The sequence below is a fragment of the Oncorhynchus gorbuscha genome, linkage group LG10 (assembly GCF_021184085.1).
Source record: "Oncorhynchus gorbuscha isolate QuinsamMale2020 ecotype Even-year linkage group LG10, OgorEven_v1.0, whole genome shotgun sequence".
Classification (NCBI taxonomy): Eukaryota; Metazoa; Chordata; class Actinopteri; order Salmoniformes; family Salmonidae; genus Oncorhynchus; species Oncorhynchus gorbuscha.
Genome location: NC_060182.1, coordinates 30,369,045 through 30,384,011, shown reverse-complemented (window position 1 = coordinate 30,384,011; position 14,967 = coordinate 30,369,045). Strand labels below are relative to the sequence as shown.

Sequence of the window (14,967 nt, the reverse complement as noted above, 5' to 3'; positions counted from 1 at the left end):
AAGCCTGTACAGAATACAAATATTCCAAAATTGCATTCTGTTTTCAATAAGACACTAAATGTGGCAAAGAAATTCACTTTATGTCCTGAATACAAATTGTTTAGGGCAAATCCAACACAACACATCCCTGAGTACTGTTCTTCATTTTTTCAAGCATGGTGGTGGCTGCATCATGTTATGGGTATTCTTGTCATCGGCAAGGACTAAGGAGTTTTTTAGGATAAAAATTAAATGAATAGAGCTAAGCAAAGAAAATCCTGAAGGGAAAACCTGATTGTCTGCTTTCCAAACACACTGGGAGACATTACCTTTCAGCAGGACAATAACCTCAAACACAAGGCCAAGTCTACACTGGAGTTGCTTACCAAGATGACGTTGAATGTTCCGGAGTGGCCTAGTTACAGTTTTGACATAAATCGTCTTGAAGATCTATGCGTAGACTTAAAAATGGCTGTCGAGCAATGTCAACAACCTTCTTGTGGGAGAAGGATTTTAAAGATGATAATGTGCAAATATTGCACAATCCAGGTGTACAAAGCTCTAAGAGACTTACCCAGAAAACTTACCGCTGTAATTGCTGCCAAAGGTGATTGTACCATGTATTGACTCAGGGTGGTGAATACTTATGTCAATTTGATTTCTGTATATACACGGCTCCAAAAAATAAATTGAACACTTAAACAACACAATGTAACTCTAAGTAAATCACACTTCTGTGAAATCAAACTGTCCACTTAGGAAGCAACACTGATTGACAATCAATTTCACATGCTGTTGTGCAAATGGAATAGACAACAGGTGGAAATTGTAGGCAATTAGCAAGACACCCCCAATAAAGGAGTGGTTCTGAGTGGTGGTGACCACAGACCACTTCTCAGTTCCTATGCTTCCTGGCTGATGTTTTGGTCACTTTTGAATGCTGGCGGTGCTTTCACTCTTGTGGTAGCATGAGACTGAGTCTACAAACCACACAAGTGGCTCAGGTAGTGCAGCTCATCCAGGATGGGACATCAATGCGAGCTGTAGCAAGAAGGTTTGCTGTGTGTGTCAGCGTAGTGTCCAGAGCATGGAGGCGTACATCAGGAGACGTGGAGGAGGCCGTAGGAGGGCAACAACCCAGCAGCAGGACAACTACCTCCACCTTTGTGCAAGGAGAAGCAGGAGGAGCACTGCCAGAGCCCTGCAAAATGACCTCCAGCAAGGCCACAAATGTGCATGTGTCTGCTTAAACGGTCAGAAACAGATACCATGAGGGTGGTATGAGGGCCCGACGTCCACAGGTGGGGGTTGTGCTTACACCAAGATTGGCAAATTTGCCACTGGCGCCCTGTGCTCTTCACAGATGAAAGCAGGTTCACACTGAACACGTAACAGACGTGACAGAGTCTGGAGACGCCGTGGATAACGTTCTGCTGCCTGCAACATCCTCCAGCATGACCGGTTTGGCGGTGGGTCAGTCAAGGTGTGGGGTGGCATTTATTTGGGGGGCCGCACAGCCCTCCATGTGCTCGCCAGAGGTAGCTTGACTGCCATTAGGTACCGAGATGAGATCCTCAGACCCCTTGTGAGACCATATGCTGGTGCGGTTGGCCCTGGGTTCCTCCTAATGCAAGACAACGCTAGACCTCACGTGGCTGGAGTGTGTCAGCAGTTCCTGCAAGAGGAAGGCATTGATGCTATGGACTGGGCCGCCCGTTCCCCAGACATGAATCCAATTGAGCACATCTGGGTGGCGGATGCTTTAGTCCAGGTCTGGGAGGAGATCCCTCAGGAGACCATCAGTCACCTCATCAGGAGCATGCCCAGACGTTGTAGGGAGGTTATATAGGCACGTGGTGTCCACACACACTACTGAGCCTCATTTTGACTTGTTTTAAGGACATTACATCAAAGTTGGATCAGCCTGTAGTGTGGTTTTCCACTTTAATTTTGAGTGTGACTCCAAATCCAGACCTCCGTGGGTTGATACTTTTTGTGATTTTTGTTGTCAGCACATTCAACTATGTAAAGAAAAAAGTATTTAACAAGAATATTTCATTCATTCAGATCTAGGGTGTGTTATTTTAGTGTTCCCTTTATTTTTTTGAGCAGTGTACTTTTCATAACATTTGATCAAATTTGAATTGGTGTCAGTCTAGGGGTATGATTACTGTTACTGCAGTACTGCAGGCCTATTTGAATCATATTGAAATACATTTAATGTTCAATAAATTGAGTTCTGTTTTGCTACTGTCTGAATACATTTCATAATGTGCGGTAAGCATTAGAATTTTGTTAGATAAGCATTAGAATTGTATTGGATAAGCATTAGAGTAAGCTACCTCAATATTTGCAGCCGTAGGTGGTAATATCTCTCTGGGAGCTGATCTATTGTAGTTAATGTGAATAATACAAATGTTAAGATGAGATTTGAATTGAGAAAGATGATCTGAGAGAAGCACTGCCTTTCTTTCGATCCAATCAGTATCGACACATGCTCCAATAACGCACTTTTAGTGTCCTCTTTGTGTGGTGTTTTGGGAAACACATGTTATATCTTCGGCTGTTGTAGGAAAGCTGCGTCGTTAAAGCACTCATAAGCCTAAGTTACATCACTTTCGGGAAACTGGGCCCTGGAAGAGTTGAATGGCCTTTTGTACCATTTCATTGTCACCCTTTTGCTTCCTTTAGCAACCATTTATTGCCACTGACATCTCTCCCTCGTTCACATTCCCCATGAACTCTAATATCTACCCTTTCTCTTTATTATTGAACACCTCTCTTTCTACCATCTCCATTAAACACCTTTATTCTCTCTCCCTGTGTAGAGTCGGTGGACACCAAGCTGATGAAATTCAGCAGTCTGTTGATGATGTACCAGGACAGTGCAGGCAGCCCGGACTCCAGTGAGGACGATGGCTCCAAGCTCTCCATGTTACCCCACCTGGCTGACCTGGTCAGTTACAGCATCCAGAAGGTCATTGGCTTTGCTAAGATGATCCCTGGCTTCAGGTGGGTGACTTTGCATATCATGTGCCTTCTGGTCTGGGGTCAGTTCTACATTTTGCCCACTAATGGTTAAAGTTAGGATTGTACGTAGTAGAAAATTCGCCCCGGATCCCTACAATAGTACATTAAAGGGATTGTGTAGGTCCAACACAAATGGTTGCTCCTCCATCTTCTGTATCTTTAATTAGGCAATTACACAACAACATGTTGATCTTTTAGGCTCCTTCTGTCCATTAAGCCTTTAGTAGTTATTTCTGTGGGTGGACGACTTCATTAATTGCATAGCTACAAGCTTTGTGTGTGTGTGTGTGTGTGTGTGTGTGTGTGTGTGTGTGTGTGTGTGTGTGTGTGTGTGTGTGTGTGTGTGTGTGTGTGTGTGTGTGTGTGTGTGTGGCATTTTATAAACACTTAGGGCCTCCGGCGAGTACTGCTCTTCCTGGAATACGCTGGAACAGAGTGATTGCATCACATGACGTGTTCAAATAAGGCTCCTGATCCATCCCCAGATGTATGCAGTCAGTGAACATGTTGTACAGAACATGCCGTGAATACATATTCACAACAAGTTGTTTCATGTATAACATGTGGTTCTGACAAAGCCGTAATGATGTCCTCTGCATGGGGAAGGGTGTGCCAGACAATTTAACATTCATAGACTCACTAGAGTTGATTTACTGCGGGTATGAGTTCTCAAAATTATTAAATGCGGAAAGGCCAAAGTCAAATATGCTTAGGGAAATGGTAAACTCTCATACTGTGGAACATTTTACTGACCTGCGTTTTTAAGTCATTCCTACACCCTCTCCCCAATAGTTGATCTCCATGAACTATCAAAGCCTGCTTACAGTACTTATTTGAACTTCGGTCTCAAAGCATTCAGGCAAATGTCTGAAACCTGTATTTGTGAGGAAGGGTTAGCTCACAGGTGTAAACGGATCTCTCTCACCAGCCATATCAGTCGGTGTTGCATGTATTCAGGATTCCCATTCAGTTACAGGATCTGTTTAGAATGACCTGGCTGGCTGTGTTAGTGTGGCTCATGACGTCAGTCGTTGGCAGGGAGACTGCCTGTTCCCCAGCAGTCAGAGGTGCTGTACGGGCACAGCGGATCAAGATTCCCTGTAATTAGGTGTGTGTGCTGAAAGCAAAACAACTTAATAAATCAAACATACTTTATCTTATTTACCTTCTGCTAGCACCTGTAGCACCAAAACAACTGTAAAAGCTACCCGTCTTCAGTTTGCTAGGGGAAAGTTTTGTTACTACTTGTACTTTTCGCACAACAACGTTTGCATATATCTCCATGCAAATGTTGTGGCTTTAGGTTTGAATGGGAAAAACTCTGCTCGCTTCTAGTGACTAGTCTTCAATCATTTAAGCTAGAAACGCCATTCAAACTTTCAAATGTGGGAAACGTTCTGGAATAATGTGCTTGTATACAGATTTTTGTAACCATTTGTTTGACATATACAGACTGACTCAATTTAGTTTGAAAAGATTGACACTTTGTAAAAAACTTATAACCGTTTAAAATTTGCATACGCCCCGCCCCATATACTTTAAAGGTAAAATGTGTGGGGGGGGGAACCTCTACTTTGCATTCACATTGCTGTGTTTAGAAAGGGACCAAATGTCTTTAAAAAATTATGTCAATGCACTCGGTCTTTACAAAGTGCAGGACAAGCTATTCCATCAGAACATGTTATCGGACAGATACATATACCTACTTGCAATTTTGGAAGCTAATAGATTGCATTATTTTAAAAGTTAAGACATAATAGTTGTAATTGGAAGATATTATTATAATGTAAATATTATTCTTAACAGAATACATAGCAGAAGAATAACTGCAGATTAAATAATGCTGTAATTGAAAAATGTAAACTCAATGTAGTCTACTACCACTAAGTGCTAGAATAGATTTTGTAAAAATACACATGGCTTATGATGCTAGTAGTATTCACTCAAGCTTACTTAAATAGCCCGCTATAATATCTCCACATCTATAAACCACTCCAAAATAGCTCACTATAACCAGAGAAGAGGAGGCAAAGTGACAATCTGTCTATGTGAAAATGCAAGGTTAACCAGTGGAACTGAGGATTTTTTTTGTATGGAGGTTAATGGGCAACATAAAATTGAATTGCTAATTTGCTACGCAAGGTTTATTTGATCGGATAGAATTGTAGGTTTTTGTGACTGTGCACACGTGGCATTACGGCAACTTTGAGACAAACTACTTTATATCGGAGTTGTGCATGTTGTTCACGCATGTATCTGCCCTCTCATTGGCTAGAATGTTCCCGACTAATCCTACTGTCTCCCACCTGCCTTCCGCCTTTGCAGACGTATTCCCATAGTTAGAGCAGTCAGGATTCTAGCTTTATTACCTAAAATATTTTCATTGTGTGCCTAAATTACTTGGTGTGTGCCTCCATTTTCTCAATTCCACTATTCTTTCACAACTATATACTTCAAGACTAGCAAGTACACACATTTACCTCAGCTAATGTCATTTTCTAGTTTGGTGTTAACCTTGGTACGGGTGTGTGAATATGGATGGGGAGAGATGTGGGTGGAGGGGAAGAACAGCATGCCCCTGTGTGCTCACGCTCAAAAGAAAACAGTGGAATGCTGTCGTCCTGGTAACCATATAATCCATTGTACATCTTGTCCTTCCTGTTTCTCTCCTCCCCTAGAACATTCTAGAGAACAGTGCTGATTTACTCATCCTGTCAGAAGACATGTCTGTGGGTACAAAAAATTAGTATGAGATGGAAATAGTTTTTTTTTTTTTTCAGACAATCCTGCAATTCCAGTTTCAAGGATAAGAACTACTTTGTTTTGTTAGGAAGTAAAATACAGGCATTATCCAATCGGCTCCAAGATTCCAGCCTGGGTATGGTGTTATGCTGATTCCCCCATCTTTTGCTACCAATGGAACCCAATCTTTAAATCTGGACTGAATCGCACAATGGGAGAAACGGGTTCCTATTGCCTCATTCTTCAGCTGGTATAATAGAATCCGACAAGAGGCCCTATGTGTGATGTGGTGATGGGTAAGGGCACCCTGTCACACTGCACGTTTGGCTCAGTACATGTTATTGTGTTTCCAGAGGGCTGATTGCTGAGGACCAGATCGCCCTGCTCAAGTCAAGTGCCATCGAGATCATTATGCTACGCTCCAACCAGTCTTTCAATATGGAGGATATGTCCTGGAGCTGTGGTGGTAGCCCTGACTTCAAGTACTGCATCACCGACGTCACCAAGGGTGAGACTGAGGCACACACGCATATGTATATGTAGAGTGCTGTGAAAAAGTATTTGCCTCCTTCCTGATTTCTTATTTTTTTGCACATTTGTCACACTTAAATGTTTCAGATCATCAAACACATTTAATATTACACAAAGATAACCCAAGTAAACACAAACTGCAGTTTAATTGATGTTTTTTTTTATTTAAAAAAAAAAAAGCTATCCGAACCTTCATGGCCCTATGTGAAAAAGTAATTGCCCCCTAAACCTAATAACTGGTTGTGCCACCCTCAGCAACAACAACTGCAGCAACATCAAGCGTTTGCGATAACTGCTAATGAGTCTTTCACATCGCTGTGGAGGAATTTTGTCCCACTCTTCTTTGCAGAATTGTTTTAATTCTGCCACATTGGAGGGTTTTCGAGCATGGACCACATTTTTAAGGTCACGCCACAGCATCTCAATCGATTTCAAGTCCGGACTTTGACCTGGCCACTCCAAAACCCTTTTATTTTTTTTTATTTTTTTAAGCCATTCAGAGGTGGACTTGCTGGTGTGTTTTGGCTCATTGTCCTGCTGCAGAACCCAAGTGCGCTTCAGCTTGAGGTCATGAACCTTCAGGATTTTTTGGTAGAGAGCGGAATTCATGGTTCCATCAATCACAGCAAGTCGTCCAGGTCCTGAAGCAACAAAGTAGCCCCAGACCATCATACTACCACCACCATATTTGACTGTTGGTATGATGTTCTTTTTCTGAAATGCTGTTACTTTTACAGCAGATGTAACGGGACGCACACCTTCTGTGAGTCCACAGAATATTTTCCAAAAGTCTTGGGGCTCATCAAGATGTTTTTTTGCCAAAAGTGAGACGAGCCTTTATGTTCTTTTTGGTCAGCAGTGGTTTTCGCCTTGGAACTCTGCCATGGATGCCATTTTTGCCCAGTCTCTTTCTTATAGTTGAGTCATGAACACTGACCTTAACTGAGGCAAGTGAGGCAGAGGTTTAGATGTTGTTGTGGGTTCTTTTGTTACCTCTTGGATGAGTCGTCGCTGCGCTCTTGGAGTAATTTTGGTAGGCCGGCCACTCCTGGGAAGGTTCACCACTGTTCTAAATGTTCTCCATTTGTGGATAATGTCTCTCACTGTGGTTCGCGGGAGTCCCAAAGCTTTAGAAATGGCTTTGTAACCCTTTCCAGACTGATAGATGTCAATTACTTTGTTTCTCATCTGTTCCTGAATTTCTTTGGATCGCGGCATGATGTCTTGCTTTTTGAGATCTTTTGGCCTACTTCACTTTGTCACACAGGTTCTATTTAAGTGATTGATTCAACATGTCTGACAGTAATCAGGCCTGGGTGTGGCTAGTGAAATGTGATTAACCACAGTAAATTCATGATTTAACAAGGGGGAATGTGATTTTCTGGATTTTTTTTTCTCTCATTTTGTTTGTCATAGTTGAAAAGTACTACCTATGATGAAAATTACAGGCCTCATCTTTTTAAGTGGGAGAACTTGCACAATTGGTGGCTGACTAAATACTTTTTTGTGTGTGTGTGTACTTCACACTACATAAAGTGCATTCAGAAAGTTTTCATACACCTTATTCCACTTTTTGTTAGTCAGAATTCAAATTTGATTAAACAGATTTTGTTTCTCACATCTACACACAATGTCCAATAATGACATTGAAAACATGTTTTTAGACATATTTGCACATTTATTTGAAATAAAATACAGATATCTCTTTTTTAAATGTATCCTTTATTTAACTAGGCAAGTCCGTTATGAACAAATTCTTATTTACAATGATGGCCTACCAAAAGGCATCCTGTGGGGACGGGGGCTGGGATTATAAAATAAATACAATATTAATGTAGGACAAGACACACATCACAACAAGCGAGACAACACAACACTACATAAAGAGAGACCTAAGACAACAACACAGCATGGTAGCAACATAAAACATGGTACAAATATTATTGGGCACAGACAACAGCACAAAGGGCAAGAAGGTAGAGACAACAATACATCACACAGTACCAGTCAAGTTTGGACACCTACTTATTCAAGGGTTTTTCATTATTGTATGAAACAAATCAAAATATATTTGAGATTCTTCAAAGCAGCCACCCTTGATGACAGCTCTGCACACGCATATAGCCAAAACAACTCTGGAATGGCTTCAAAACAAGAATATGAAAGTCCTTGAGTGGCCCAGCCAAAGCCCAGACTTGAATCCCATTTGAAAATCTATGGAATGACTTGGTGATGGCTGTTCGCCGCTCCCCATTTAACTTACCGGAGCTTGAGAAAATCCCAAAGCTGATGAATACATACCCAAGGCGACTCAAAGCGGTAATGGCTGTCCAAGATGCTCTTACAAATTATTGACACACGGTATGAGTAGGTCTACTTATTTAAATTTGATTCCTGCGTTCATTTTTCTGAAAACATGTTTTCACTTTGTCATTGTGGTTTTGTGTGTAGATGGTTGAAAAAATGATGAATATATTTAATTGTTTTTGTATTCAGGCTGTAACACAACAAAATGTGGAATAGGTCAAGAGGTATGAATAGTTTCTGAAGGCACTGTAGTTCAATCACTATGTCAAACCACATCAACACACACTCACCCCCTGTCTGCCGCTCCCTGTAGCGGGTCACACTCTGGACCTGTTGGAGCCGCTAGTGAAGTTCCAGGTGGGCCTGAAGAAACTCCAGCTCCATGAGGAGGAACATGTGCTGCTCATGGCCATCTGCCTGCTGTCTCCAGGTATCTACCTGACTGCTGCCATCTGTGCTTGTTTATGCTTGGTTATACTGAGTGTACAAAACATTAGTTTTCACCTGGTCAGCAGGTGTTCCTAGGATCCCTTATTGATGTCACTTGTTAAAGCCACTTCAGTCAGTGTAGATAAAGAGGAGGAGACTGGTTAAAGAAGGATTTTTGAGACATGATTGTGTATGTGTGGCTTTGAAAGGGGTATTTTTATTTAACCTTTATGTAACTAGGCAAGAACTAATGATTATTTACAATGACGACCTACTCCGGGCAAACCCAGACGATGCTGGGCCAATTGTGCGCCACCCTATGGGACTTCCAATAACGGCTGGTTGTGATACTGCCTGGAATCGAACCAGGGTCTGTGGTGATGCCACTAGCACTGAGATGCAGTGCCTTAAACCACCGTGGCACTCGGGAGCCCCAATGGTAGTAGGTGTCAGGTGCACCGGTTTGAGTGTGTCAAGAACTGCAATGCTGCTGGGTTTTTCACATTCCACAGTGTCTCGTGTGTATCAAGAATAGTCCACCACCCAAAGGACATCAAGCCAACTTGACACAACTGTTGGAAGCATTGCAATCATCCAACATGGGCCAGCATCCCTGTGGAACGCTTTCGTCACCTTGTAGAGTCCATGGCCCGATAAATTGAGGCTGTCCTGAGTGCAAGAGGGTGTGCAACTTAATTTTAGAAAGGTGTTCCTAATGTTTTGTACACTGTGTTTGTGTCCCATCTCTTCTGAACTCCTTTTGACAGCCTCTCCCTCCTCCCCTCAATGTAGATCGTCCAGGGGTGCAGGACCACGCTAAGATCGAGGATCTCCAAGACAGTCTGTCGGAGGTGCTCCAGGCTTACATCAGGGTGAACCACCCGGGAGGACGCCTGCTCTACGCCAGAATGATCCAGAAGCTGGCCGACCTGCGCAGCCTCAACGAGGAGCACTCCAAACAGTACCGCTCACTGTCCTTCCAGCCCGAGCACAGCATGCAGCTCACCCCACTGGTGCTGGAGGTATTTGGGAGAGAGGTGTCCTAGCAGCCACGCCGACACCCACCACCACACCTCTGGTTGGAAGATATGGACAGACGATCCCTCCCGTGAGGACCCCCGGGAGTTAATTTGTTGAGTTTCTGGATAGAGGGCTCAGCGATGGGGTTGATGAAAAGGTCTCTGAGGGGGAATAGCGGAATGGACCGGAAAGTCACACTGTCACAAAGGTTTTGGGGGGTTAATCAGGGTATTATGGGTAAATAGCGGAGGAAGGGGCTTCGATAAGGTTGTAATTTCCCGTTCATAAGAAAAAGGGAATTTCAAACAGAATGTATTTATAACTAAACTATAAATATACAGTACCAGTCAAAAGTTTGTATACACCTATTCATTCAAGGGTTTTTCTTTATTTTTACTATTTTCTACATTGTAAAACAATAGTGAATACATCAAAACCATGAAATAACACATGGAATCATGTACTAACCAAAATAATGTTAGATAAATAAAAAAATATATTTTATTCTTTAGATTCTTCCAAGTATTCGGGTGACCCTTTGCCTTGATGACAGCTTTGCACCATCTTGGCATTCTCTCAACCAGCGTCACCTGGAATGCTTTTCCCGCAGTCTTGAAAGAGTTCCCACATATGCTGAGCACTTGTGGGCTGCTTTTCCTTCACTCTGCGGTTCAACTCATCCCTAACCATCTCAATTGGTTTGAGGTCGGGTGATTGGGGAGGCCAGGTCATCTGATCCAGCATTCATTATTCTCCTTGGTCAAATAGCCCTTACACAGCCTGGAGGTGTGTTGGGTCATTGTCCTGTTGAAAAACAAATGATAGTGCTATTAAGTGCAAACCAGATGGGATGGCGTATCGCTGCAGAATGCTGTGGTAGCCATGCTGTTTAAGTGTGTCTTGAATTCTAAATATATTATGACAGTGTCACTAGCAAAAGATCCCCACTCTATCACACCTCCTCCTCCATGCTTCATGGTGGGAACTACACATGCGGAGATCATCCGTTCACCTGCTCTGCGTCTCACAAAGACACGGCGGGTTGGAACCAAAAATCTCAAATGTGGACTCGTCAGATCAAAGGACAGATTTCTGTTGTATGTCCATTGCTCATGTTTCTTGGCCCAAGCAAGTCTCTTCTTCTTTTAGGTGTCCTTTAGTAGTGGTTTCTTTGCAGAAATTCGACCATGAAGGCCTGATTCACACAGTCTCCTCTGAACAGTTGATCTTGAGATGTGTCTTACTTGAACTCTGAAGCATTTATTTGGGATGCAAATTTAAGGTACAGTTAACTCTTATGAACTTGTCCTCTGCAGCAGAAGGAAACTCTCTTCCTTTCTTGTGGCGGTTCTCATGAGAGACAGTTTCATCATAGCGCTTGATGGTTTTTGCGACTGCGCTTGAAGAAACTTTAAAAGTTTTTAATGTTTTGGATTGACTGACCTTCATGTCTTAAAGTAATGATGGACTATTGTTTCTCTTTGTTATTTGAGCTTTTCTTGCCATAATATGGACTTAGCCCTATTTGGTAAAAGACCATCTTCTGTACCACCCCTACCTTGTCACAACACAGCTGATTGGCTCAAACGCATTAAGAAGGAAAGGAATTTCACAAATGTACTTTTAACAAGGCACACCTGTTAATTGAAATGCATTTCAGGTGACTACCTCATGAAACTGGTTGAGAGAGAGAATAGCCACTTTGAAGAATCTCAAATACAATTGTTTTATTTTTTTGATACACTTTTTTGGTTACTACATGATTCCATATGTGTTATTTCAATGGTTTTGATGCCTTCACTATTATTCAACCATGTAGAAAATAGTAAAACAAAGAAACATTTGAATGAGTAGGTGTGTTGAAACCTTTGACTGGTACTGCGTATACATACATACGAGCTAATATCTATATTTAAGGTTGTTTCTACTAAAACAAATCGATGAGTAGTCCTCTGTATATATGTAGGCCCCAATTTGTGTGCATATGAATGTGTGTATGTATTGACGTAGTGTGTTTCAATTGCACGCACACACAAATACACCCCGAGTAGAGTGCAAGGGGCCTATTTTATTTTTGTTTCTGTGTGAGAATAGTGAATGACCACAAAAGGGTGTTGAATACTGGCTCCGACGAAGTGTTTAGTAGTGGGACTGACATCTGTTTAAGGCTCCATTAATGTATTTTGGAAAGTGTCGGCTACACACAGGATATATGTGGATCATTTGGTAACAATTTGGTTCTGTTGCCCCCTTTCAAACTTCAAAATATACACATTTAGCATTTAAAAGCTCTTTCCTTCATAAGAGTAAAGAGAAAGATGTTTTATTATTATTGGTTAACTAGCTAAACTAACCTGGTAAGGTGACAAACTGCCCTGCCTCAGGGAGAAGTTAGCCTGATATTGTTAATTGTACAATATACATTTTGAGTAGTACGTAGTAGTAATTACGCAAGCTTACAATCAAGAGGGGGAGTCATCGCTGGTCAAACCTGTTTGTAATGACGTAATAATTACTGTAGTAACTACTAAAACCTTTTAATCAAATCTGCAGATGCTCTTCATACCTGATCAAATTCTATTCATGGTACAATACAATTACAATGTCACCCCCACCAGTTTCTGTTTGAGAGGCATGTTATGGCCTTAGTGGGTTGAAGGTTAAGCACATAACGAGTGCGTTTCCGCTCACGCCGTCTGCAGGTCTTGGTCACCCTCTTGTGGTCGTTGTCTGTAAATACCACTTGTTATTTCTGTACATAATAATGAAAGAAATAGGTAAATACTAAGATAATTAAATTGTTGGGAAGAATGCTCTGGTGATATATGCAAATATGAGATGTGCTATTTTTTTATGTTGTTCCTCTATTGAGGTCTTGATGAGCTTTGACAGCTATATATATATATATATATATATATATATACTTTTTGGGGGGTGTGCAAACTCATTGGTTTTATTCGATTTGAGATTGTGTTTCCTGACATCAGCGTTCATGCCGCTGCACCAAAATCTTTTCACTGAGGAGACATTCTCCCTCAACCTGCTGCTCTGTAAAGCTGCTCTGTAAAGCTGCTCTGTAAAGCTGCTCTGTAAAGCTGCTCTGTAAAGCTACCATACCGTTAGAACCAGGAAAAAGACAACAATCTTGTTCATGGTCTTTACTACGAACACTGCCTCAAATCAAACAGACAAGGCTAAAGGCCAATCAGTCGTCGTCGTGGCGGACATGCCTCTCTCTCCAACACGCCGGCCAGCCTGGCAGAACTCTTCATAGCTTTAATGCGACGGCATCCTTTCAGGACCAACTCAACAGCTGTAGTGCATCAAGAGCTGATGGGACTGAGTTTGTGAGCAGCGGCTTTGGATATGTCACACCGATGGAAGGTCTCTTACCTGGGAAGTGATTAACACTGAACTGATCCAGTGGTGAGAGTTTGGGGAAGTGGGCTCAGGTGTGAATAAAGTAGTGACTGTATAGAAGTGTATAGAAAGTAAGAATCATAGAAGTGCAGTGTACAGAGCTCCTGAGCCAAAGTCTGATATTTTCTCCCATTGCAGCAGATGTCCAGACCCCACTGTGTGTAGACCAGGTGTTGTGGAGAAAGCATACTCTTTTGTTGCATTCTATCACATATACATAAATCCATTTAAAGGAATGCAGGAAAGATCGGGTCAGGGGTTCTGATGGGAGGAACTCCTCCAAGAGCTCTCTCTGCCTGCTGCCAAGCTGGCTCCGAAAGACTGGCCCAAAAACTGCACCCCTCTCCCAATGCAGGTCAGCAACTCCACCTCAGTAGCCTTACAAAACCCTGTTAAAAATTTAACAGATACCTCAATGAAACTGAACACTTTCATAATAGAATAGAAGGGAACCAAACATGTGACACACACACCATGACGTTTCTTCAGCAACTTTTGCAGTGTTCTGTTTTTTATCAATCAAAAAGTTGCCAGGTTCTTTTGAAGAAAAACTGCCTCGAGGGCTGTGTTGCAGGCCATGTAAAGGGATCCATTGTCTGTTTTTCAATCGCAGCTCGATAATCATGTGTAAAAGAGGCAGGTGATATAATCAACGGTCCACAATGTAAACAAAGAGTCAGTGAATCCCCATGGTTCCCGCTGCCACTGTCAAAAGTCCAGTCCGAATTCAATATTTTGTATTTTTTAGGAATAAGCGAGGCCGAGGAATGACTCCGTAATGATATGCATGTCATGTAGTCACCATGGCTGAGTTCAGGCAGGGCTTCTGTGATCAGTACCTTTTTAGGTTTACTATGACGTCACCTGGATTGGCTAAAATAATACATGAAGGTAATACATTTTCTTCAATGTATTGTTAAGATCAGTTGATTATTGCAGACAGGTTTCTGATGAGGCACTGATCAGTGGCCCTGCCTATATTTTGGCCTGTATGGTTGCTGCTGCTGTTGGCGGCTTTGTTGTATTGCTCTGGTGATGTGGGAAGCAAAGCTGAATCCTGAATCCTTGTTAGTTCATTGTATAGAGCCCTGTTCTAACCAAAACAAACTACCTCTCCCATTGCACATGTATTTTTGGCATGATTGTGTTTCATCTTTTCTTATTTTAATACTAATTCATTGTATTTATTCATTTTACTTCTCAAATGCTGTATGATTTATCTCAACACACCTCAAAATAAGCCTACAGATCAAGAGGAAACGGTTGTTACTCCACGTCTGTCTGTTGGGGGGAGGGGGCTGAAACGGCTCATCTTTGTATTCCGTGTTCAACCCATTTATGCTAACTGGGATTGAACAGCTTGTGAACCGGGGTATTTTGACATCACTTCCACGCTAGAGGCCTCAGTGTCAGTTAGCGATCTGCATAGTGTGTGTATGATGTTGTAGTGTCAAGATTGATGGGTTTTATTATGAACTGCTTATCATGTTTATATCCTGTCTTGCTCAG

General features: G+C 42.0%; 1 protein-coding gene across 7 annotated transcripts in view; it reads left to right on the top strand.

Moving 5' to 3' along the window:
• Positions 1–10,694, top strand: part of LOC124045846 (vitamin D3 receptor A-like) — an 83,560-nt gene extending 72,866 nt beyond the window's left edge. For all 7 annotated transcript variants that reach the window (XM_046365563.1, XM_046365564.1, XM_046365559.1 and 4 more), the window contains 4 exons: positions 2,808–2,991; positions 6,105–6,259; positions 8,903–9,019; positions 9,811–10,694. In XM_046365563.1, coding sequence (XP_046221519.1) covers positions 2,808–2,991; positions 6,105–6,259; positions 8,903–9,019; positions 9,811–10,064 — 710 coding nt within the window. In that variant the 3' untranslated portion in view covers positions 10,065–10,694. The remainder of the gene's footprint in view (positions 1–2,807; positions 2,992–6,104; positions 6,260–8,902; positions 9,020–9,810) is intronic.
• Positions 10,695–14,967: the final 4,273 nt, after the last annotated feature.